Below are 26,475 nucleotides of genomic sequence, written 5' to 3'. Positions count from 1 at the left end.
AAGAAAAAATTATTAAAACATTTTATGCTATATATAGATATAGGAAGATGTGGTGTGAGGGCCAATGAGACAACCCTCCATCCAAATAACAATTTTAAAACAGTAAACCGTTATAGGTCAATGTACGGCCTTCAACACGAAGCCTTGGCTCACACCGCACAACAAGCTATAAAGGGTCTCAAAATTACTAGTGTAAAACCATTCAAACGGGAAAACCAACGGTCTAATCTATAAAAAAAAACGAGAAACGAGAAACGAGAAACACGTAAACAAACGACAACTACTGTACATCAGATTCCTGACTTAGGACAGGTGCAAACATTTGCAGCGGGATTAAACGTTTTAATGGTACCAAACCTTCTCCCTTTTTCTGAAACAATAGCATAACATCACAACAGAAAAACATACGATAAAATATCAATTGGCAGGCTTAACTCAATCAAAAAACGTAAATTAATACACTATGAACGAATAAACCCATTTAAGATGGTTCGACCTTTTCTTCTATATCAGTTTTGAGATGACTAAAACATTTTGGCCATCCCATTTTAAAAAAGATTAAACATTTTTTGCCGTTTACCAGCTTTTTGATGATTAAAATATTTTAAATATACACATTATTAGATGGTTAAAACTTTTATTTTGCTTTGCCAGTTTTTAGATGATTAGGATGACACTGGTGTGCTAATTTCCATATTCCCGCTTAAAAAAAATGTCTACACTTTTTTTCCTGATGCCACTTTGTTATTCATTATATTACACAGTAAGACTATTATCCACCCCTATACACCGCATCCCGATAGCGTGCCATTCCCCTCATGTACATAGGAAGTATGGAAGCAAAATCAGACGAACTACCATATAGCCTCTAAAACGTTTGATAGTTGTTGCAAGGGGTATTTAGAGGAAGATTTTTATTACATAATGCTCAATATAACTACATGTATAAATAATCGGTTTTATATATATCTGATATCATATATAAATTACACTATAAACTTTATATATTTTCATTATCATAATGATATCTTGCTATTTATTACATTTTGGTAAGCACTTACCGTGTTTATACCAGCCATGCGCATTCCGGTTGTAAAACCGTATGTTTCTGCATTAGCTCTACCATACAGAAATCCTCCAAATACTGATATCACTGAAGTGTGACGAACTGTGTGGGATCCTTCTGTTACAGTTATGTAGGCTCCAACTAAATTTGTATCAGGTATATTATGATAAACTGTGTTGCTTGGGAAAGCAGACCCATCTAACCTCAGTCCGGATTTCTGTGAGGAATCTACGACAAACATAAAGTAGTTGTCATAGGAACCTTTTGAATATTTTGGCGTTGCAAAAGTGTAGTCTGCTGCATACTGTTCGACAGGTGGTATGATGAGCATAGCAGGGTCTGATGGTTCACTGCTGCTCTGTTGACTCAGAACAGTTTGTACCAAGAGTATGGCTTTGTCAGCAACGAAGTAACAATATTTTCCTGATCCTATGAGTATCTGCTGGAAATCTCCCGCCTTACTAAGAGAGACACTTCCTGTTGTTATGGCATTATTTTTGTTGCATTTATAAGTAACGCTGGTGCTATCTTCACTTGCAATGATTTTGAAGTAGTCACCAACAGTTCTCATTGGAGTTGGAACAGTTGCAAATCTCTTTCCCCATGTGTCAACTGGTGTTAAATGCTCCACCAAATGATCTTGACTTCCGCCGGAACCAGTTTTTGTCTTTCTGTTTCCACTGAAGACAGAAATCTTCTTATTGGCCGTGATGTGTGCCCCGGTGAGATCGCCAGTGCTCTGTAATTGTATGGCGTCATATCTGTCCATACTAAGTGTGAGAGTGTTTCCCTTGTTGTAAGTGGCGCCGTTGTAGGTGACCGATCCGCAATTAGAACAAGATGACAATTTAATGGAGACAGTTGTTGAGTCTTCTACCCCAACTACACAAATTTGAGCCCTTCTGTATGGAGGATAATATGTCACTGTGTAATATTCCATAGCAAGAACATCTGTGGGTAAGCCCAGAAATGCGTCGTTGGAATAGTCTTGTTTGTTGACACCGTAAATAACAATTTCGTCCGTCGCTGTCACCAAAATACCCTTCTTTTCCTTGACCGATCCATTCAGACGCAACTTAAGGTCTATAAATAACTGTTTTACAGATCCAGCTATTACTGAAAATTGCTCATTCACAGACGGATTTGTCCAACCAGGTGATGTGACCTGTACATCTACAGTTGTAGTACGAGAAGTCGTAATGAAGAGTTCAAGTGGAAAGTTTTCTAGATAGTTGTCCATATAAGCTATGATGAATTCCGTGCCTCTATTGTCAGGGGCACCTTAAATGCGAAACACAAGAAATAACTTGAATTTACAGTTACCATTCCAAATAGACAGAATATAAAAAATATATCAGTTATGTTTCGGAAAACCCCTCTTTCGGAAAATTAATTTGATTTTTTCAAAGGAAAAATGACAATTTGTGATGAAGAAATAAAGCAAAAATCTAAGAGTAAATACATTTTTTTAAAATAAAAAAATGACACTGCTAATTGAGTATTTCTTCAAATATAGACGGCTTTCTATGGAAGAACACAAAAATTGCGAAAGCAAATTTACAGATCTAACATTGTTGGGTTGGTGTTTAGACGAGTTGTATATATATAAGGGACCAACCAGCAAATTTACTATGTACCGGATCGTCTGGAATAGACGATCTGTCCAGATAAGGAATACATTTTATTGTATAGCAATATAATATTTCCCACAGAAAGTAACCAAAAGTTAGTGTGCAATAAATTCCAATATTGCACTAGTGCAATAAATCTTCAAAATTCATGACGTCATCAACAACAAAATCTTAGTTTAAACCAATTTTTACTTTCAATATTATATTGCTATACAATAAAAGGGTTATTGCATGAATATTGGGAAATATTGTACCTTGTAGAACATATATTGCACTCGCAAGCTCGTGCAATATAAAATTCTACTCGGGACAATATTCCCCAATATTCATGCAGTAACCCTATAATATAAGTCTAAAAATTTGCAATTTTTTTAGACATATATATATATACCAAGTCAGGAATATGACAATTGTTTTCCATTCATTTGCTGTGTTTGAGCTTTTGATTTTGTGCCATTTGATATTGGACTTTTCGATTTGAATTTTACTTCAGTGTTTTTGTTATTTTACTTTTTAATAGACGACAAAAACAAACAAATTAATAAATAATTGAAAAATCTACACCCGAAAAAATCGCAGTTTTTAAAAGCAAGTTCATATGAAATCATGCTGTCCTTCGATGTAATATCGGCCGTTGGACTTCGGAGTAAATTTCTTTCAACAACGCCATTAAAAGAAACAGACAGACAAGGTCCATTGAACAGAGTAAATTTGTATAAAATTTTAATGAAATAACAACAATCGAAATAAATATAACTCTTTATAGGATTTACCTTCATAATGAACTATCAAACCAAAATTTTATACGTCAAGCATGTATAAATTATTGGACCTTTAGGAGATATATGACAAAAAAAGGGGCCAGAGAGAATGGTTTAAAAGTAGTGTGTCAAACATGAATAAAACATAATGAAAGCTACATATTGTACAACAACACGTTCTAATAACGTTCTAATACCGTAAAAGATGTCACCGATTGAAAAAACTTTTCTTCAATTCTCTTTATTATAAAAACGCTTGTTCTATAATTCCCGTGTCTATGTACATGACCTCCATATCGTGTTTGTCAAAGAAACTCCTATTTAGTCAGTTATGTCAGTAAAATTGGTACCGTTAATGTCATTTCATTTAATATGGTTACGAAGAAATATTTTCTTTCAGTCAGAATATCAAATCTACAAACAAATCTTTTTCTCTCGATACCAGAAAACCTCTGCAGTAAAAAATAAATAATCAAGAAACTCAGAAAACAGTCTTTCAATGTTCGTCTAAAAATCATTAGACGGATAATTTTATTTCTAAGCACAGAATTCACATGTAACTTTTTCGGGGAACAAATACTCAATATAGTCTTACCTTGACTGTAGACTAAAATTGTCAGGAAAAGAATGGCAGATTTCATGTTTAGTGTGTGTAGACTGGAGAGAGCTAATGTCTACAATATACATAAAAAGCTATGTTAAAAAAAGACACGGATAAATCATGTTATTTTTTTTTTCTTCATCTCGATTTTTTTCCGAATCAAGCAAGTATCAAATTGTTTTGAGTTTATTTTGTTTTCTCTTCGAAGTTTGGAATCAGAATATTTTTTTATGAAGAAACTCTTCCAGCCTCTTCAGAGATGAATGGTCGTTCCCTTATAAAAAAATCCTTTCTTTAAAGGTTAATTGTTGTTCAGTTTCGCTTATATTTTTTTTTATTAGATACGCTCACGGCATAACTTAATGTTCTATAATGCAATATATCTTGTATTCAATTGTATCTTTAAAGTTGATTAATTTAACCGAATCCAAGTTTAAATCACACATTTCTCAAATTTTTAGTGATTAATTGGAGCTCTTATCAGAATTTTTTATAGAATACTTTTTTTTTTTACCTTGAATAATCATTTAAATATATAAATAAAGTGCTTTTAAATGTTTGTTCAGATACAATTTGAATAGTTTTTACCTCTTTCCACTAACAAACCAAGAAGCCTCGCCTGCAATTCCCTAATGAATAATATAGGTTAATATATCAAACTTTAATATTTATGTGAAATTAAGTGTGTTAATCGTGTCTGAACTACTGGTATTTAAATTTGAAAATCCGGATTTATTTTTAAAAGAACTGTTTCGTTGTGCAATTGTAATAAGACTAATCTATCGTAAGACAATGGTTTGACAAATAAATAGCATTCCGACGAAAGACGTGAGAATTCAAAAGCAAATAATAAAAGAGCCCCTGAGCTCACTCCGTGATTTAATTGGGGTTCGTGCTATTCAGTCTTAAGTTTTCCATGTATTTATTAATTTTTTCTCGTATTTTGCCATTGCCGACTCGTTAAGTCTTTAAATTTCTATGTTGTGTTGTTGTATAATGTAATACATTTTTTTTCGTCTTTTCGTTTTTGCCAGTTTGTTTTCGACTGTGTTTGAATACCCTTTTGTATATATATCGAATCTCTTTATCCAGATAGAAATGCATGTCTCGACATAGGGATAGTGATCTGGCGACGGTAGTGGCATTTACTAATTAAAGCTTTAGGTGGAAGACCTAGATAATGCATACTTTGTATATAGATGTCTCATGTTACAAAGTTTCTGTCTGTCACATGTCCATGGTCCTTGACCTCATTTTCATGTTTGAGTGGCTTCTTATAAAAAAAGTTTTTGTAATGTTATTTTTTTTTTATTATTAGTAGTAGGATTTAATTTACTATATTTGGTATATGCGATCCTTGCAAGGTCTCCATGCCCGTCACACAGTTTGCACTTGACCTTGGCCTCATTTCATGGATCAATAAACAAGGTTATGTTTTGGTGGTCAAGTCTATCTATCAGATACTTTAAGCAATAATTCTATTATATTTAGTGTATGGGAGGATTGTAAGATGTATATGTCCAACTGGTAGATGTCATCTGAACTTGACCTCATTTTCAGCGTTCAGTTGTTATAGTTAAGTTTTTGTGTTTTGGTCTGGTTTATTTTATACTGTAAGAAATGAGTCTACTATATCTGGTGTAAGCTTGATTGTAAGTTGTAACCAACTGACAGGTATCATTTGACCTTGACCTCATTTTCATGGTTCAGTAGTCGAAGTTATTTTTTTAAGTTTTTTTTTTTTTTTTTTTTTTCTATTTCTAAATGCGAAAGGTCAACTATTAATAATATTTGGTGTTTGGAAATATTTCATGATGTACATGCCAGTCTTACAGGTTTTATTTAACTCTGATCTCATGTTCATGTTTCATTGCTCAGTGTTAGTTTTTGTGTTTTGGTCTATTTTTCTTAACTATAAGCAATTGGTTAACTATATTTGTTATTGAAGGGTTGTAAGCTGTTAGTACAATTCTGCCTGGCATGATTCATCTGAACTTGACCTCATTTTCATGGTTCATTGGTCAATGTTAAGTTTTCTTGGTTAAATCTGTTCCTTAAAACCTATAAGCAATAGGTCAACTATATTTAGTGTATAATAATTAAATGATTTTAAGGTGAACACGTTTTGTTTTTTTTTCATTTGGTTTATATGACCTTTACTGAGCTCATTTTCTTGGGTCATGTTAAGTTTGTGTGATAGTTGTAGTACAGCTCTATATTTAGGACTATCAACATAATATCAATGATTAGTAAAGAAGGCGAGACATATACAGCCATTTTGATTAGGAAAAAAAGCCATTAATTGAGCAAATTTGCTTTAATAAAATAATTTGAATCAATCTTGTATGAAAGATTGTATATGCAAAGAAACAAATATTTGTCTTCAAAAATTTATTAAAAACAGAGCAACGTTTTTTGCTCTTTTAGCCAATTTCGAGAAACACCAGACATTTTTTTTGTGCTTTGCAAATAAGATTACTTAATCTAAAATGAATTACCATTAGATCTATATATTACTGCTGGTGTACTCTTTCAGTCTTGTCGCTTTTCAGTATTTTACTGACAACCAAAGACGCCCCGTGATTACAGGCAGTTTATTCAATTTGGAAAAAATCAGTTTCAAGATAATTCTGTTAATATGTTCTTCACACCTACACCTTAACAACGTGAGTGCCTTATATAAGTAAGTTTAACACTTGTCAATAATCCATGTTACCAATTGGCACAATAAGGAAGTTGGGCTAGAAAATTATAATACGGTCAAAGCTCGACCTTTTGATTGTATTATATATCCAGTTCAATTTCGTTTATAATTCTGCATAATTATTGTCAATAATCCAAGTTACCAACAAATAACTTTAGCCAGAAAATCGTATTAAGGTTAAAGCTCGACCTTTTGATTGTATCCGATATCCAGTCGAATTGGTTAAAAAATATAATAATCTTTTAAAAAACAAACTAGTTGAAGGCCGTACGGTGACCTATAGTTTTTAATTTCTGTGTTATTTTGGTCTCTTGTGGAGAGTTGTCTCATCGGCAATCATACCACATCTTCTTTTTTATAGTGTTTTTAATTTTCTTTTTCACACAATCAACATATTAAGATTAACTCTTTAAAATGAAAGATGGTTCATCAACATTTATTTATTATGGCCCCTTCTGTGGCCTGTGAATTACGAAATTTTCAAACTGCAATAGTATCAAAACAGCCGCTGAGATAATGAATAATAGAGATGGGTCATTTTGTACATATGAAAAGGGAAACTTCGTGCAAGCATTATTATTTATAATTTAATTGCACTTGTAGAAAAAGAGAATTTAGTGAATTTTTGTAGAAAATCCACTATATATGTCTACTGCTTTAATACAGAGATTTTTGTTGTAAAATTGTAACCATAGGTTACTCACTAGTTTTTCTATGATGTGCTAGCGTTTATTGTTTACAAAAAGTCCTAAACAACCTTTATATTACAAAACACCTCGTGTTGAGTCACTTAAGTCGAGTGCATTTTAGAAGGTGTACTTGAATTGGTCCATAGAAAATCAACTATATATGTCTACTGCTTTAATACAGAGATTTTTGTTGTAAAAATGTAACCATAGGTTACTCACTAGTTTTTCTATGATGTGCTAGCGTTTATTGTTTACAAAAAGTCCTAAACAACCTTTATATTACAAAACACCTCGTGTTGAGTCACTTAAGTCGAGTGCATTCTAGAAGGTGTACTTTATATTTGTTTTAACCAATATCTAAATGTATAAACTTGCACTGCATGCTCCTCTATATATGAAGCATCGAATTGCCAACTATGAGAGTACAAGGGGAAAGGCTGTGGATTGTCTATAAAATTTCCATATGTTTAGCATTGAATCAACCCAAGGGTATATAATATTTAATTTGGCTTTTGTCTTGCCAAAGTTTTTTTTATAGCTTACTATATGGTTTGTTTGAAGGTCGTACATTACCGACTATCTTTATTTGTTGAATTTAGACAAGAGTTGTCTCATTAGCAATCATACCTCATCTTATTTCTATATTAAAGTGTTGAAGTGTTAAAATTTAAGAAATTCATTGGTTTGCACAAAAAAAAACGAATGTCAACAGTACAATTTACTATCAACAACCTTGATATAACAATATTAAGCATACTTTCAATACATTTAGATAATCAAATAATGCCGAGTCGTAACTCCACTACTAACCGTGTATTGAAATAAGCCACGCCTCCCTACTAACCTTATATGGAATATGCACGGTCTCCACGCAGAGGCTCTTAACAATCATATTCGTAGAGATGTATAGGAGGAAATATAATATTGCCTACATCATGTCATTTGGTATCTGGTGCATCGTTGTTCCATTGAAAATTATAACACATCTCTTAATTTATATACGTAATTTTATTTGGATGTTTCACCTGTATAAAAGAGGGGCGAAAGATACCACAGGGACAGTCAAACTCATAGATTGGAAATAAACTGATAACGCCCTGGCTAAAAAAATAAAAAGACAAACAGGCGTAGCGGGTTATTAACAGTGTGCACCACATTTTTTATGTTATTTCGAATAGAAAGAAAAAATATTACAGTCATTTCTTATAATTTAATTTTATATTCCATTTTAAACCGTAGGAAACCATGAAAAAACGTTGATGACATCACGGTCACATGACTAAATTATGTCTATGGGGTCAAAACAAAATAACGTCAACCAATCAGAAGACGCGTTACATCCAAAATTAAATTATTAAACTTTAACAAAATATTATTGAATAATTGAATGGTGATTGGTTAATGAATTTCCAAGGACTAACACTTAAAATATGAGCTTTATATATAAAAATTAAAACCGATATATACGCTCATATCATGGCATTGAACAAAATAATGTTTTTTTCTCTGACTGTTTATGATGTCTTTACACTTAAAACATTGGATGTTGGATGCGTACTGATTGATTATTTAGTCTTAGATTTAGGGTCTGAACTGTTTTACATTTTTCATTTGAGAGCCGTCTATAGCTGAATATGAGATATGGGCTCATTTAGAAGGCAATACGATGACATCCCTCCTCCCTAATGCTCGTACAATATTATCAGACACCATACATATAATGTATATATTAATATGAAAGAGATTACTAGGTGAACCCAGTTCTGTTGATCAAATTTCAGTAAGCTTTATCTGGATTAAAAAAATGTAATCTTATTTGTAATAATAAAAAACTAAATTAAGCAAATAGGATAGACTAGAAAATGGCTGATGACCTGAATTATTTAAAGTTTCCAGGTGATAAAAATCGATATGTGACCTTTCCAACTTAACTCCCTTTGTTTAGATCTATATCCTTTAATTCTCTGTAATTTGTTGTAATATGATTTGTTATAATTTCACCCTTAATCTGTTATGGTTTTGAAAGTGGGTTATTCAAAAATAAATCGTATGTAATCGCAGGTTGGAAACTCCAATAGTTCGGTTAATTCTAGATGATTGAGGGTACTGGCAGTTTTGTTGAGGATTAGTTCGGTTAATTCTAGATGGTTGTGGGTACTGGCAGTTTTGTTGATTAGTTCGGTTAATTCTAAATGGTTGAGGGTACTGGCAGTTTTGTTGAAGATAAGATCGGTTAATTCTAGATGGTTGTGGTTACTGACAGTTTTGTTGAGGATTAGTTCGGTTAATTCTAGATGGTTGTGGGTACTGGCAGTTTTGTTGAAGATTAGCTCGGTTAAATCTAGATGGTTGTGGGTACTGGCAGTTTTGTTGAGGATTAGTTCGGTTAATTCTAGATGGTTTTGGGTACTGGCAGTTTTGTTGATTAGTTCGGTTAATTCTAGATGGTTGTGGGTACTGGCAGTTTTGTTGAGGATTAGTTCGGTTAATTCTAGATGGTTGAGGGTACTGGCAGTTTTGTTGAGGACTAGTTGGGTTAATTCTAGATGGTTGTGGCTACTGGCAGTTTTGTTGAGGATTAGTTCGGTTAATTCTAGATGGTTGTGGGTACTGACAGTTTTTTGTTGAGGATTAGTTCGGTTAATTCTAGATGGTTGTGGGTACTGGCAGTTTTGTTGAGGATTAGTTCGGTTAATTCTAGATGGTTGTGGATACTGGCAGTTTTGTTGAGGATTAGTTCGGTTAATTCTAGATGGTTGTGGGTACTGTCAGTTTTGTTGAGGACTAGTTGGGTTAATTCTAGATGGTTGAGGGTACTGGCAGTTTTGTTGAGGATTAGTTCGATTAATTCTAGATGGTTGTGGGTACTGGTAGTTTTGTTGAGGACTATTTCGGTTAATTCTAGATGGTTGAGGGTACTGGCAGTTTTGTTGAGGATTAGTTCGGTTAATTCTAGGTGGTTGAGGGTACTGGCAGTTTTGTTTGAGGATTAGTTCGGTTAATTCTAGATGGTTGTGGGTACTGGCAGTTTTGTTGATGATTCTTGTTGTATTGATTTAAAAATATGCTTTTTAAGTCCCGGGCATACATGCAATTTGCTGTTTCAGAAACACCTCTATCTTACGTACACTTGTAATCGTGATCACATGTTTCCTAGAGGCGGTTATGACCCACATCCCTTAAGATTCCACTAAAGTCAAAATATAAAACACTACAGAAACTACAGAAACACCTGTATTTGTCAACCTAAAATGAATAAAGTCCTGAACTATGAAAACATATGTTTATTTAAACATACTTAACTTATACACACTGTGTATATTGTAAATAAACTTGAAATTTTTGTGTCATTGTCAAACTTTTAAGCAAATTAATTCATCTCACAGGCCTACAGATTTTTTGGAAAATTTAGTGTTTGATAACAACTGTCATATTCATGAATTGATAGAAAGTGACTTGAACTTGGATTAATGGCTACCAAAACCTCCTGCGTTATGAAATTGTTAAAATAAAATACCTCTAAAACGCTATGTGACAAAAATGCAGCAAAAACACACACAAGAACATTCATAGCAGAGAAACGCACAAACAAATAATCTACAAAATCTTAACAAACAAATGGAAGTGTTTAACGACGTTCACTGGCTATACAGCCCCCGCACGGTCGGCTCGGTGCCCGAAGGCGTTTGGTGAGCGTTTGAATAATGTTGTGCCATCGGTCAGGAACGAGTGGTGGTCGCCATTTTGGAGGTCGCCATCTTGCTTTTGTGAGTTCTTTTTGGTTTGTTAACTATTTTTGTTGTTATTTCTTCACAACGGCTGCTTTCAGGGCCAGTTTGGTCAGCTTATTTGGCAGCCCGCTAACCTCGATGATGGAGTAACGGTATATGAGTCGTGGACGTAGTTCTTAAGATGACAGGAAGCGTTATCAGGACCAAAGCCGTGAGGCAGTGAAATTAAGGTCAATCACCCAACACCTAGGATACAGCCCTCGGACGTTAATCGGCATAACACTCCCCATGATACAATGGTTTTGGAGTGCATGTTAACGCGGGTACGACAACTACTACGTCTACTGTACGGCTTAGATTGGTTTCTGTCATCTTAAGTAGTAAGTCGTTGATCATCTAACTGTAAACCTTCATCGAAGATAGCGGGTAAAGGAGATCTGGCCCAGCACGTTCGTTCAGCTGTAATGAGGGGGGGCAAGGGGTTTAACTGTTATGCTGTTATGGGGCAATTTAATTCTTTGTTATCTGTTATTTTGAAAATATATTTGCTGTTAGCTGTTATTGTCTTATTCTTTGTTAGCTGTTATTGGGCTTTTAGATTTTTTGTTATCTGTTATTGTGATAATGTATTTGCTGTTAACTGTTATTGAAAATTGGAATGTTAGCATTTTTTTGACAGTCAATATTCGGTATAAATTGAAGATCATTGGCCATTGGGGTCTACCACTACTAATATGTTTGTCCCGTATTCAGAGAAGGATTCCATTAACATATACCCATCACAGAATTAAGTGAGGTCCAGGACAATTCAAGCATATCTTATGATTATCCTTTGTAATAAATTCCATTTTTTTTTATGAATGTGTATTTAGAATTATCTTAATTTTTTGTATGAGAATAATGTTCCTTGTTTTCCGTACGAACATATTAAATTAAAACAATTCTTAATATGACAAAAAGGAAAACATATGGCCAGGAGTATCTTACAAGGATCTCAGTTAAGGACAAGGTCCTAACAACCACTTATCCTTTTATATTATATGGTACATAGACTCAGCTCTGTGATTCTTTTCAAGGCAGAACCAAATGCATTGTACAATGAAAGTTCCAACCATGTACTTGGGTCCGAAGCTGCACATAACTCATTACAAACAAAGATTTATTTCGTTTCAAGCCATTGTTTCCCTACTAAACTATGTATTCTACTTACTAGTACACTTGGTACAATCAAAAACCTCAGCTGATAAAAAATTGTTCAAATAAGGCCTTTGAAAATAGTGGAATAAATTGCTTTTAGAGTGTCAAAATTCGTTCGATGTACTTGATAAATTGCATGCTTATAATTGGTGCTTTTGATTTTTCTACCCTATATACCACTTTGCCTGATAGTTTTATTAATAAAAATTCACACACCTCATTAAATGGTCATTTAGAAAAAGTCAGAATATTCAAACTCTTTAAGGTCACTTTTTTTATTAGTGTTATATTAAAATTTTGTCTTTGGCAATGAGTTGTTGTAGTAAAATTGTGAATTGCCAAAGACAAAATTTTAATATAACATTAGCAACAAAGGGAGCTTCAGTCAATATATATAAACAATACACCAACATTTCATGAGAACTGCTGAAAACATTTTTGTGTTAATGTCTGAAAACTGGAAAATCACCCCTTTTTAATTAATAAAACCCGTTAACTCGGAAACGTAAAATCTAAAATTTATAAAAATTGAAAGTTACCTCATGTTAATAGATATAAAAAATTCACCAAAATTCCTTGCTTTGTGAAAGCATTTTTGAGATATTATCAGAAAACTGAAAAAAAAACACCAATTTTATTGAATAAAAACCCATTACCTACCCAGAAACTTAAAATCTAAAATTTATAAAAAAAAAACCAAAACCAAAAAGGGAGCTCACGTCAATAGATATAAACAATTTCCCAAAGTTTAATTCAAATGGTTAAAGTGTTTTTGAGTTAATGTCCGACATGTTGACAACAGACGGACAACAGTATACCATATTACGTTCCGTAAACGAGCGTATAAAAAATATTATAATATATTGAGTAGTAGTTTAAACACATTCTAGACACATAAATTAATACTAAAAACATAGTCATAAAAAATGGAATGCATTACAAAGGATTATATCCGTAATAAGAAATACTGATTTGTCAAAAACCGAATTATTTTAATATTTCATTTACTGTTATCTGTTTTTGTCCATTTTAATTCCTTGTTATCTGTTATGAGCCAAATCAATTTGCTGTTTTGCTGTTATTGGGACCCCCCTTGCCCCCCCTCTGTAATGACTGAGACGTGACTATCGATTGGATTGTAAAATCTTAACGTGCCAGTTTGTTAATTTTATACTAGCTGTGATAGGAACACACCAATACTCTGTTACTCAGGATTATTTACTAAAAACAACCTTTTGAATTTTAGTCAGTTAAATGAATGCAATGCGACTTAAAAAAATTTATTTGTCAGAAATTAGATTATAAGACGAATTTGAGATGCTTTTTTAGCCAAGTTTATGTTCTTTCTATACATCTGTTCACCTTTTTTTAAAGAGATACATGCCGTTTGTTTTTAATTCTTTACAATATCGGAATGTTTACCTTGAATTGAAAATCAAAGGAACTGTCCATACTGTTTAGTCAGTTTTTGTTATATCTATTTTGCGTGACTGTATTTGTGCATCCCGTCATACTTTGTACGACAAAATTATTTCATGTCTACCTGTGCGAATTTCAAACGCGCAATTTTACACCAGTACTCAAAACCCTCCTTCCTTGATGGGTGCATTTTACATAGACAAATAAAATCGTATAATATAATCAAAATGAGGATGTTAATTTGATGTATGCCTTTTTGTACTTCTTCGTTACATTTGTTGTTTTTATAGTGATTAAGATGATAACACAATGTTGACTGCTGTACCCCTATTTTTGACATTTTTAACTATTGTGTCTGTTTGTTTTGTTCGCGCATCGGTGAAAATATAATGGAATGTGATACGACTGTCATACAAGTGAGAAATTTAGCTAGCTATAAAACCAGGTTCAATCCACCATTTTCTACATTTGAAAATGCCTGTACCAAGTCAGGAATATGACAGTTCTTGTCAATTCGTTTTTGATGCGTTTTGTTATTTGATTTTGCCATGTGATTGTGGACTTTCCGAATTGATTTTCCTCTTAGTTCAGTATTGTGATTTTACCTTTTATCTGTTTTATGAAGAAGAAAAAAAGGATTGAAAAATATTTTGAAAGATATTTTCTGTTTTTTATCTTTCTACCAAAGCGTCTGGTTATGTCAAATGTATAGTTGCGAACAATAGTCTGTCTTTGTTTTTAGTGTTGTGTTGTGTTTTGTGCATTGTTGTTTGTCTTTATGTCCTTCTCATTTTATGGTATGTCGTTGTCAGCTTATTTTCGACTTATGAGTTTGAATATCCCTTTGGTATCGTTATTATTTATGCTACAGTCAATCATGACTGCATTTCTAGTATCATTTTCAAAGACAGATGTATGAAATATAGTTCAACTTTCTATGTATTCTATGAACAAATGAAACAATATTATAAAAAAGGATAAGATTTAGTATGGTAGTCAATGAAACAACTCTCACATGAGACCAATTGACGTAGAACTAAACTAGATTAATTGTATGACCTCGTAGATAAATAAAAATTCGATGCACTTCCCCTACACCCCTACCTTCAAGATAAGGTGTTATGAAATTAAACATAGATGTACCGTATAGACAGGTACTATTGTACAAGTAATATTATCAAGGAGAACATGGATTTTTAAAACTTGTTTTGTTTCTATACATGATCAAAGATGCAACATGTAAGTGTGAAGATGATTTTTAAATATAGCACTGATACATTTTGTAGAATATTCAAACAGCGTCATTTTTTGTTTACAATTCTGAAGTACGGGTGAGGACAAATAATTCAGAATATGAATATATTCATCATATCAAATCCAAATTAACAACCAATGATGCTGATAATGACGATTGTGATGGAAATACAAAAATGATTCCCGCATTCTCATCTACATGTAGCATGTACTTGTGGCATACTCCTCGTTTTGCTACTTGAAAGTAAAACATTGTGGCTTATAGAAATTTTCGAATAACAATAAAGATTCTATAAGTTTCTCTGAAATACAGAGGGTTGATTTGAGGAAGTGGCGTAAATTATATAACTTCCCCTTTTTGTGTATATATTTCAAGGAGTCTGAAAGAATAGTTGGTGTTAATAATTGTAAAAGGAAAGGTATAGTAAAAGTCAATGACACCGCAACTAAACGATACAAATAATTAATAGATAATAATCATGTCTATCCATTTCTATTTCAGCTTTTTGTGGTTCTGACTCTTCAGGTATCGAAGTAACAACAAAGTCCGCTAGGTCTATACATGTTGCATAGGATACAACAAAAATAAGCTGTCGTTATACTATAATTGGATACAGAGTTTATTTCAACAGCTTGTCTCCACTAAAGAATTACAAAGATAAAGATGTTTTCGGAGCAACAACTGACAATGTGGAGATTTACCCTATTGTACCAGGATTTTTTATAATATATATCTGTCAAGGCTGTTACGGCAAACGGGATAATATCAAATCCGACTTCTATTAATTATACACACCCACCCACTCGTAAATGTCAGTACTGTATATGTTTTTACCAACAATTATTGCAGTTTATTCATATACTGTAACACATTTTAGGACGGTTACTCTCAAATGAAAAGTGTGCTGAGCATTACCTTGCATTTGTTGTGTTTACAGATACCAGAGACTTCTGAATATTTCCAAAAATCTTTTATTTGATACCAGGTACTTTTCCGTAATGCATTAAAATTACAATATACTGTGTTTCTTATCATAATTTTTTACTGTACTGTCGTATCACCTTTTGTAATAACGGACGTAACAAACGTACGAAATATGTTATGAAGGATCTGTATATCGGCGATGCGCATGACTTATTTTTACAATATTAAAAAAAATTAAAGTACGTACCATTCACTGGTCGATGAGAATTCTAATTCTAAAGGAAAATTCATAATCGTAAATATGTGTGCAATTTTCGCAATAGGTTTTTACACAATTTTAATTCTGGTATCTATGATGAATTTATCTGTACAGCTGAGTTCAAAACTTACAATCGTATGAGTCGTTTAAATACTTTAAATTTCTTCTGTTTATTTCGAAGGAGACGAAGTCGTTTATTTCGAAGGAGACGAAGTCGTTCTCTTCTTAAGTTCACGGCCGACACTCGGCTAACCGAGAGATTGGTCGGTTAATCTATATTGAGTATGTGAAAATTGTGGGAATAAAGTCTGTTAATGGGTTGGACAATTGAAATTGTGTCAGTTAAGAGTTATTTAGCCACAGTTATTTTTGCTACCTTTATATTTTCCCTTAGAAAAAGTTAAGAATGAGATGTTCCTAAGTAAAAAAATATGATAATACGATGCAACAGTATCCTACGGAAGCGAATTAGCGCCACACATTTTTTTTTAAATTTTTCTTCCTATATTTGCGTTATAACGCAAACCTTTTGCGTTGTAACGCAAAACGTTGCGATAAAACGCAGACCTTTGCGTTGTAACGCAAACCTTTGCGAAATAACGCAAACCTCAAATATCTTGATTTCAATTGTTCATTAAGTTTTGTAAAAAAATCTCCGTCTGTCATTCATTTCGGTTGTGATTTACTAGTAAGAGCATTTTTATTTTGACTTTCTTTGCATTTTATTGAAGGATGTGTCACTTCAATATAGCGTGATATGGATTGGCCGCTGGAATATGCATGAATTTATTATTTACGTTTTCAATCAGCCTCATTTTTTGTGTCTGTTCAAAGTAGCACGTTCTCAAATCCGACTGAAAGTGTCTTTCTAATACAACACAGGGTCCCGGTAAAATAAATATAAACTGTACATCTGTCCAGTGCATATAACGTGTTGTCATTCTCATATGCACATGATATGTTTCACTGGACGTTAAACCCTAATTCGTAAGCATCATCCAATTGGTTCTTTATTTCTATTACTTAATCATATGTTGTTTACAAATCATTCTCAAGAAGTAAATGGAAAGGAGCGAATGCAGCTACATTTGGTCATCTTAAGTTTTAATACATTTTATTCCGTTTAGTTCCTTTCTTCATAAGTGTAGAGGAGAACGGCAGTTGTCCGCATGTAAACTTCTAGCATTTGTCACCAATATGAGTACATCGCAATCCGTTACTGTTTCAACGCCCAGGGGTGTTTCCTGTCTGTATTCTTAAACAATTATTATTTTTTCTCTCTTTTTTAGCAATACATCACTCTCTACTGTCCTTATCTATTATTCTATATTCTACTACTTCATCCAGATTATCGTATATACCATGAGGGTTCGGATTGGGGTGTTGTTTATTTCTGTATTCTTTAAATTGTTATGTCACGTTTCTTCCGTGACTTTTTTTCCTTTTACCTTTTATTTATCTTACTCATTATTCTTTCTCTATTCTTTATATTTTAGCATCCCAATATATTTTACTAAATGATGTTTAGTAACATTACGACGTTTATCTCTGATTTATATACTGGTTACCAATACATAGATGACAAGTTGGTGTCATTCATGACAAATAAACAGAATCCACATGACATATGCGACCATTCTTGGATGAAATTAACATTACTTTAATATTACACTTTTTGAAACCGTTTTTATCAATTTTCAATTTCCATTGTTTAAATTGTTCATTGTTCATGTGTTGTTTCCGTATATTTTATGTTTCATTGCTCATGTGTTGTTTCCGTATATTTTAGCCGCTCGTCTTGAGCCTACCCATTTGATCCGATAAAACCCCATATAGCAATAAAATTATACTTTTATTGCCATTCATAACTCTTAACAGACCAATTAACAGACCGGGTTTTATACATCCGACCCATTAACAGACCAGGTTTTAAATAAAGATTGATTTATGTCACCAAAATACAGATTTTCGTGAAGATTTTTCACACAATGATTTCAGTATGGTTAACAAAAATAATGCCCGTCTTTTTTCGATGTTCAAAATATTGCATGCACGTAAATTCAACCAACGTGTCATTTTGTGTACAGTTTGTGTGTGTAAAATGTGTATAAATTTATTGATGAGTAACCCGCCTTTTCATTTTATAGATCGTACATTGAAGCTAGAAAAATAATAATTACACCACTGGATTCAGTACATTGAATTGTTTTGTTAGACATGAATATTTTTTATGATAAAAATATATTTAAAAAGTTATACAATGAAATATGCTGAACTTTCAATGATTTTCTCGATAACACCTGATTAACAGACTTTAGCCAACTCGATTAACAGACCAACCGCCGATATAGCCGCATACTCAATATAGATTAACCGACCAAACGCTCTGTTAGCCGAGTGTCGGCCGTGAAGTTACAATATCAAAATACAATGTAAAATATCTACGATTTGTTTTGTTTTTTTTTTTTAATAAAGATCCTAGTGCTTCACCCAGTAATATTCATGCAGCTGTACAAGGAATAACATCTTTAACAATTACCTGGGATGCATTAGGTGTTTTGACAAAAAACGGAGACATTTGGGGATACCAGTAAGTAGTTTATTTTTTATGTTTCGGTATTGTAAAATGTACTCACATATTTTTGAATACCAGCATTGAGTTTGAAATATGCAATTTTTGTTTTCTTTTGGGAGTTTTATATTATGCTTTTCTGTTGTCGAGAATAATTGTAATGCTACACATATTCGTCTTCAACGTTCTAACGTCCTTACATCTTCAGAAATTGACAGCAATTTTCCAAAGTCATTTGTTAGGTTAAAATAATAAAATTGAGAATGGAAATGGGGAATGTGCCAAAGAGACAACAACCCAGACCATAGAAAAAAACAACAGCAGAAGGTCACCAACAGGTCTTCAATGTAGCGAGAAATTCCCGCACCCGGAGGCGTCCTTCAGCTGGCCCCTAAACAAATATATACTAGTTCAGTGTAATGAACGCCATACTAATTTCCAAATTGTACACAAGAAACTAAAATTAGAATAATACAAGACTAACAAAGGCCAGAGGCTCCTGACTTGGGACAGGCGCAAAAATGCGGCGGGGTTAAACATGTTTGTGAGATCTCAACCCTCCCCCTATACCTCTAGCCAATGTAGAAAAGTAAACGCATAACAAGTATGGTTTTTTCCTAACTGAAGACTGATTTGATTTGTTGTTTCAAATTCTGATATAGTTATTTCATGTATATTATGTATTGTATTTGACAAGACTTTGTTATGATAGTTTTTGGGTCTCTCTTTTATATATCATTGCTAGATTCGTATTATCCACATTGTCATACAGCACTATGTTTGAAGTAAATGTTATTGTCAGCCACTCATCATGTCAAAGAAAACTCACAAAGGAGCACGTATTAAAGAGGGCAACGTAAAAAAATATCACAGTATGGTTAAAATATTTCCCGCCAAAAAAAAATCAGTCCCTGGTTTCAAACATTCAAACAAGAACACGAAACATTAAAATGAAAAATCACAGATGTCATTTATTTGTGCAGCTTTAATTTATACCCAGGATAATTATATCGTAATACTGAGTAAAAACAAAAAAGAGACAGGGTACGTAGTCAATGAGACAACTATAGGTCACCGAACGATCTACAACAATGAGTAGAACAAATGCAATATAGTGAGCAACAAAAGAACCTTGCACGACAAAGAGCGAAAAATTAATACGACAGAAAAACCTCGACCACTGATATAAAGACTTGTAACTTCATATACAGGAGTGTGCTCCAACAAAGTTATGAGGAGGACAGAATAAAATGCCACTACGTAGATTTTACGGACACCATCACGAATTGGTTGATCCATACGATGTATCTTTGTCCAAACTAACTATGGACATTTTTACCATTTTACCATTTGTTAGATTGTGGTTTGTCATTACGTCGTCTGATCTTTTTATTACCGAATGTGACTATTTTTCTGTGTCAATTCGTATTCTTTAAGACGTGGCACGGTACTTATCCATCCCAAACTAATTTGTTGGGTTTTGATGTTGTGTTTGTTGTTGTCATTGGATTTTTTTCAAATGTTTTAACGTTTGTAGTTGTAAATCGTATTTTTTTCTGTTGTATTATTGTGTTGTGTTGGGGTATAACTACTCACCCAGTTTATTTGGTAGATTTAATTTTGGATCAACGAAATTTACACTATTTATTTGTTTTGCAGTTTGATCAGAAGAAACAACCATAAAGCTAGATAATACAATTAATTACTACTACTTCAATTAAATATTAATTAGTATTATAATTTTCACTGTTATTAATATAAGTTAGATGAGTTATACAAATCTAATCTTGAATTTCATCCAAATTCTCTTAATTCTCTTGTGACGTCACTTTGGGCGTTGCATTGACTATGGCTAACAGGGCTGTGATTTTGTAATTTATTCGTTTTTTACTCTATAGCTAGTCACCACTTCAGTTTAATCATGTATATCTATTATATAGTCATTTTATACAATTTACTGTTTGCAAAACTATGTATCATTCTTGATAATAGAATGAAATTCAAAACAGTGTAGCTATGGCCATTGATTGACACATTAAAATCATCCATTGATTGGGACAATTTACGTGAACGTTTGTCTGTAACGACCACTGTTCACGACGTACCTACGATAGACATTTAAACTGTGGGGTCACCAAAGGTTTCTTAACGCCTTTAATTATAAAATAATTCGAAAATTAATCAGGAATAACTTTTGTGTTTTGATTTATATAATTGATATAAATCAAAATATCGTGTTATTTATGATTAATTTTTCGAATTACTTTATTTAGGTGTTGAGAACCTTTGGTGACCCCTTAGTTTAAGTGTCTTTAAAAAGTACATAGTGAGCATTGGTCGTTACATACAAACGTTCACCTAAATTGTCCCAGTCAATGGATGGTTTTAATGTGTCAATAAATGGCCACAGCTACACTGTTTTGAATTTCATTCTAATGATGTTTTGTCCCAGGCGGATAACCCTGGCCTCACAACTTTTTGGAACTTTTGGTCCTCGGCGATCTTCAACTTGGTAGTTGTTATGGCTTTCAAACATTTTACATCTGAGCATAGTTTTGTGAAGACGTAGCGTTCGTTTGGTGTATAAAAATATATTTTTAACCTGTTACCTTTGGGTGGCTATTATTCGTTTGTTTCTCTGTCCTATATTTTCTCCCATTTATCTGTTTATTTATTGTAACCCTGTCGTGTAATGTTGTAATTTTAATGTTATAATTAACACTGCTATTAAAGCGGGAAGTTTTGCATGCCACAAAACCAGGTCAACCCACCATTTTTCATAAAATGCCCTGTACCAAGTCAAGAAAATGGCCATTGTTACATTATAGTTCGTTTCTCTGTGTGTTACGTTTCAATGTTGTGTCTCTGTTGTGTCGTAGTTCTCTTATATTTGATACGTTTCCCTCAGTTTTAGTTTGTAACCCGGATTTGTTTTTTCTCTATCGATTTATGAAATTTGAACAGCGGTATACCACTGTTGCCTTTGTTTGGGAAATGGCGATCAGTGTATATCAAACTCTCAGATCATAGTCATATATAATTTCTAAAAATAGCAAAAATCAACATTCAATCTATTTAAGCGTGGATCTATATCTACATCTATAATATATACTCGTCTAAACATCAACCAAACAATGTTAGATCTGTATTTGATTTCGCAAATTTGTTGTTCTTCCCTCGCCGGGATTCGAACTCGTGCTACTGAAATTCGTGACACCAAATCGCCTGCACTGTATCCGGCGCGCTAGACCACTCGACCAACTTGGCTTCACAAAAAATAAAGCTTTCGGTGGCCGGGTGTTACCTATCCTATGCAAGATACAGTCACAGAAACAATTATGTATACGTCTGAACCAGTGAAAACTCTATAACAGATTTATCCATCGGATCACCAGCAGTGATGGTGATACATGGTTGTGTACATTTTGTATATACAACTCGTCTAAACATCAACCAAACAATGTTAGATCTGTAAATTTACTTTCGCAATTTTTTTGTTCTATATATTTGTTGTAGAGTTGTCACTGGTTGAAACGAACTTTGTAGGATCTTTTACAATAGATAACTCAGCTGATCTGTCACAATTCCATCTTCATGCCTTATATATCATGTACTGTATTACGACGCTAGATTAAAACTGACGAGGAAATGTACACCCGGCAACCGAAAGCTTTATTTTCGTGAAGCCTTGGTAGTCGAGTGGTCAAGCGCGTCGGATACAGTGCAGACGATTTGGTGTCACGATATCTTAGTAGCATGAGTTCGAATCAGGCAAAGGAAGAACAAAAATTTCCAAAATCAAATTCACAGATCTAACATTGGTGGTTTGATGTTAAGAAGGAATTATATACCCATTCTTAATTTTATATAAATGGATGTAAGTAAATTGGCAGTAAGAATTCGATTTCAATTAACCATATTTTCAAAAAAATATGTAAAGGTAACCATATGACTTTCGAATATGTGATTGTTTATATTACAGATTTTTTAATATCTAAATACATTTTCGCGAATCATTTTTTTCAAATTGAAATCTCTATGAAAATTGATTGACTAAATAATCTTGAATGATAACTTTCAGATTTCAGTTGATTTCTTTTTAATTTGGTATGTTTGCAAATGAGACAACACTCCACAACAGACCAACTAACGTAAAGCTGGCAACTACAGATGACCGTATGACCTTAAACAATCAACAAAACCCATACTGCATACATAGCACGGTATAAAAGTCCTCTCCACGACAAACATAAAGCAATTCAAACTAGAAATCTCATGGCAATTGTTTTGTATAAACAACTAACGAATAAAAAGAAAAACAATATAACAAATGACAATAACCGAATTTCAGAATCTCTTCTTAGGACAGGCACGTTGTTCATTGTTCAATTTGGGGCTTTTTCACCTAATCTTGTTCAACATCCAGACAAAATATTCTATTCTGTAAGTATTTTATAGATGTATCCTTAATTATTGTACAATTCCAAAAACCTAAATAAACTCAATATAATACCAGGATTGAAAGTTTATATTTGCGCCAGACGTGCGTTTCGGCTTCACTGAAAAAATCATATGTGACGCTCGAATCCAAGAAAGTTAAAAAGGTACGAAGTTGAAGAGCGTTGAGAACCAAAAACTCATTAAAGTGTTGCCAAATACAGCTATGGTAATCAAATCTTGAGATTGAAACGCCTTAGATTTTCAAAAATTCAAAGTTTTTTAAACAGTTTATGTTTATTTATAATTATGACTATATCAATGAAAATAATACTAAACCCTACATCTCACAGTCAAATTAAAAAAAAATACAGTTTCCTTTATAAAACAGTCATTAGAACTGAGGACGGGAGACCCAAAACAATAATTTGAACTGATACATTTTGTATTTTAATATTGTATTGTGTATTTTTGTATATATGTTATGTTTGTCACAGATCATGTTTTTGATATGGCAATACAATTATTTGATTGATTTTGATTGATAATTAACATCAAATTGATTACTAATGGGCTGATGATACCGTCGGGGAACAAAAACAATACCAGCAGTGGCATTGACTCAGTGGTTGTAAATAAAATCATCATTGTTACCAGGATAGAACGAGTTGGGCTCATTGTCAAAGCCATATAGGAACCTTAAATTAACTACCGGTATTTGGACTGTGGTGGATAATTTCCTCGTTGGCAAACATGCAGCATCTTTGTTTTTATATATATATGCAATAAATAAAAATTAACCAAATGAGTCTCATACCTGTACACTTTGTGTTAAGTCCTCTATGATGTATGGGTCTTACAACTTTCTTCATAATAATTTCAAAATTCATAATGCTAACTTCGTAATGCTGTCTTCAACCTTCGGCCTTTTAACTCGGTCTTCATTTGATTTTATCGTTTTCTAACCTTTTCCTGTAAACCATAAAATCACGAATTAGGACAACCAAAGAGGTATAAGTTTTGAAAATATATAAACGCCCGAGCTGAGGACATTAATTTATTTTACAACCGATGTTAAATAAACAGTACAAAGAAAGATAACTCCCTTCATTTAAGGTGACAATAAAAAAAAATACTAAAATGTAAACCGGCGACAATTTTGAACATGCATGACGCACGTCATAAATTATGTATCATAATATTTAACATATAAAAGTTAATCATAGTCTACCTATAATTATTTTTATGTCATTCTATTAGAATTTATAACAAAATTGTATACGAATGCATAAAACAAATTATACGGCAACACAAGACCACATTTTAAAACACAATAAGATTGCTAAAAATATAGTACAGCCAAGCTTTAGGGAGTTCGATACTCTGTTTGAAAGAAAAAAAGCTTTTTAGAAAACGGTATATAAATTGATAGTATTTCAATAGTGAAACTAAAAAAGCAGAAAAAATGAAAGCCATTCAAATTTGGCGGGAAATGATTCTATCAAAAATATCATACTTTTATTTTTTTTAGTACTGACACCTATTTCCTTTCAAAAACTATTAAAAATAATATAACGAGAATTTAATGAGATGTTTAAATGTGTTTGTTTAAAACTTAATGTAATAGTAATATAAAGAAGTAGCAATCTCCCATACAGACAGAGTTATCGTCCTTTCCTCCTCAATCTTTTGAGGAGGAAAGGACGATAACTCTGTCTGTATGGGAGATTGAGAAAGTAGAGGTAAGTGGTAATTTTTTTAATAGCACTACATGGATAAAACCAGAGGATTCCGAATATCTGGAAAAAATCTGACAAAAACAAGTTGAGCGAGCATCCTTAGGGAGCTACCATTTGATTTTTATGGGGGGGGGGGGGGGCTAGGATGCAAAATGTTGTCCTGCTTTTTTTTAGTTGTAATCTCTGTCCTGGCTTTCTATTTTTTACTCTATTCGGTCCTGCCTTTTTTTTACTAGTTTATCCTGACTTTTTTTACATAAATTGTCATCCTACATTTTTTTTTTCCAAGTTGCTCATCCTGCATTTTTTTTACTCAAAACTCCTGTCCTGCCTATTTTTTCAAATTTCATCCTAGCTCCCTTAACAGATACATCATACAACAACACACATAACCAGAATACAAAACCTACCATGTATGAGGTACATAAGTGCTGCATACGAACTCACCAGCCTATATGGTACTACTACCACATCATTTACAATACAGTAAGGATATCTGTAATTAAAATAAAGTCATAACTGTTGTTAATTGTTTGTGTTTATACAAAAAAAGTCTGAGCATACATGTACACATTTTTATTTTAGTTTATTAGTGAGATATTCATAAAAAAAATCTGTTAAATACTTACAAAATTATTTTTGATTAGAAAAAAATAAATGTTCCCGTTTTGACTGTGGATTAGTTTATTCAACAATATTTATATCCAGACAATATCATATGCAGATGGAAAGTAGGAAATTTAGTTCATATTCAGACAATTTTTAAAATATGGAAAGTAGGAAATTTTTTCTTGAAAAAGAAAAGTTATCCAATATTATATATATTGAGACAATATGGATTGTCATTTTTTTCTCTTTTTGAAATGATAATCATCGAATATATATATATATTGGATAACACTATCATTGAAGTGTGTTAAATGTATATGATTGACAATAACAAACACAATTATTCATTTTTCCTTATGAAATATTATCCAGAAGGAGGTTGTGAAATTTCATTGGCGAGGCCACTATTTCAAATGAAACTATTGTCCTTGACATTTTGTCATTGAGACAATATTTTATGTTACAAATTACTGTTCAGTGGCAAGCATTTCATGCTTCTTCACCAACATATTAATAAAAATCAATATGAAGGGGACCGACCTCAATGAGAAAGAGGTTAAGCCAACTCACTTTGAATTTGTTTGATACATTAAAGGCAACAGTGTTTACTGCTTTTTAAAAAACTGAAATAGATCGACAAAGAACAATTCCGGGTCACAAACTAAAACCGAGGGAAACACGTCAACTATAAGAGAAAACAATGGAACAACAGCAGTGGCGGATCCAGGGGAGGGGGGTCCGGGCGTTGGAACCCTCCCTTTTTTTGACCGATCAATGCATTTGAATGGGAGCATATAGTTGGAACACCCCCCCCCCCTTTTTTACTCTGGGTTGGGAACCCCCCTTTTTTAAAATAGCTGGATCCGCCACTGAACAGTAAC

At 32.9% G+C, this 26,475-nt stretch overlaps 1 protein-coding gene and 1 long non-coding RNA gene across 3 annotated transcripts in view; one reads left to right on the top strand and one right to left on the bottom strand.

The window, feature by feature from the left end:
• LOC143070689 (uncharacterized) overlaps positions 1-25,472 on the bottom strand; it is a 31,595-nt gene extending 6,123 nt beyond the window's left edge. Inside the window, exons 1-4 of one of the 2 annotated variants that reach the window (XM_076244888.1) lie at positions 25,396-25,472; positions 24,064-24,218; positions 4,054-4,132; positions 1,062-2,347 (exon numbers count right to left, since the gene is read on the bottom strand). In XM_076244888.1, the coding sequence (XP_076101003.1) occupies positions 1,062-2,347; positions 4,054-4,099 (1,332 nt within the window). In that variant the 5' untranslated portion in view covers positions 4,100-4,132; positions 24,064-24,218; positions 25,396-25,472. Of the gene's footprint in view, positions 1-1,061; positions 2,348-4,053; positions 4,133-4,647; positions 4,690-24,063; positions 24,219-25,395 lie in introns of those variants that run through there. The other variant, XM_076244889.1, reaches the window with a different exon arrangement.
• Positions 14,928-18,906, top strand: LOC143070688 (uncharacterized). The gene is made up of 3 exons (XR_012976644.1): positions 14,928-15,038; positions 15,556-15,859; positions 18,713-18,906. It is a non-coding gene; the product is annotated as an uncharacterized LOC143070688 (long non-coding RNA).
• Positions 25,473-26,475: the final 1,003 nt, after the last annotated feature.

Source organism: Mytilus galloprovincialis, chromosome 4 (assembly GCF_965363235.1).
Source record: "Mytilus galloprovincialis chromosome 4, xbMytGall1.hap1.1, whole genome shotgun sequence".
NCBI lineage: Eukaryota > Metazoa > Mollusca > Bivalvia > Mytilida > Mytilidae > Mytilus > Mytilus galloprovincialis.
Note: the sequence above shows the minus strand (reverse complement) of the source record. Positions and strands in the feature narration are given on the sequence as shown.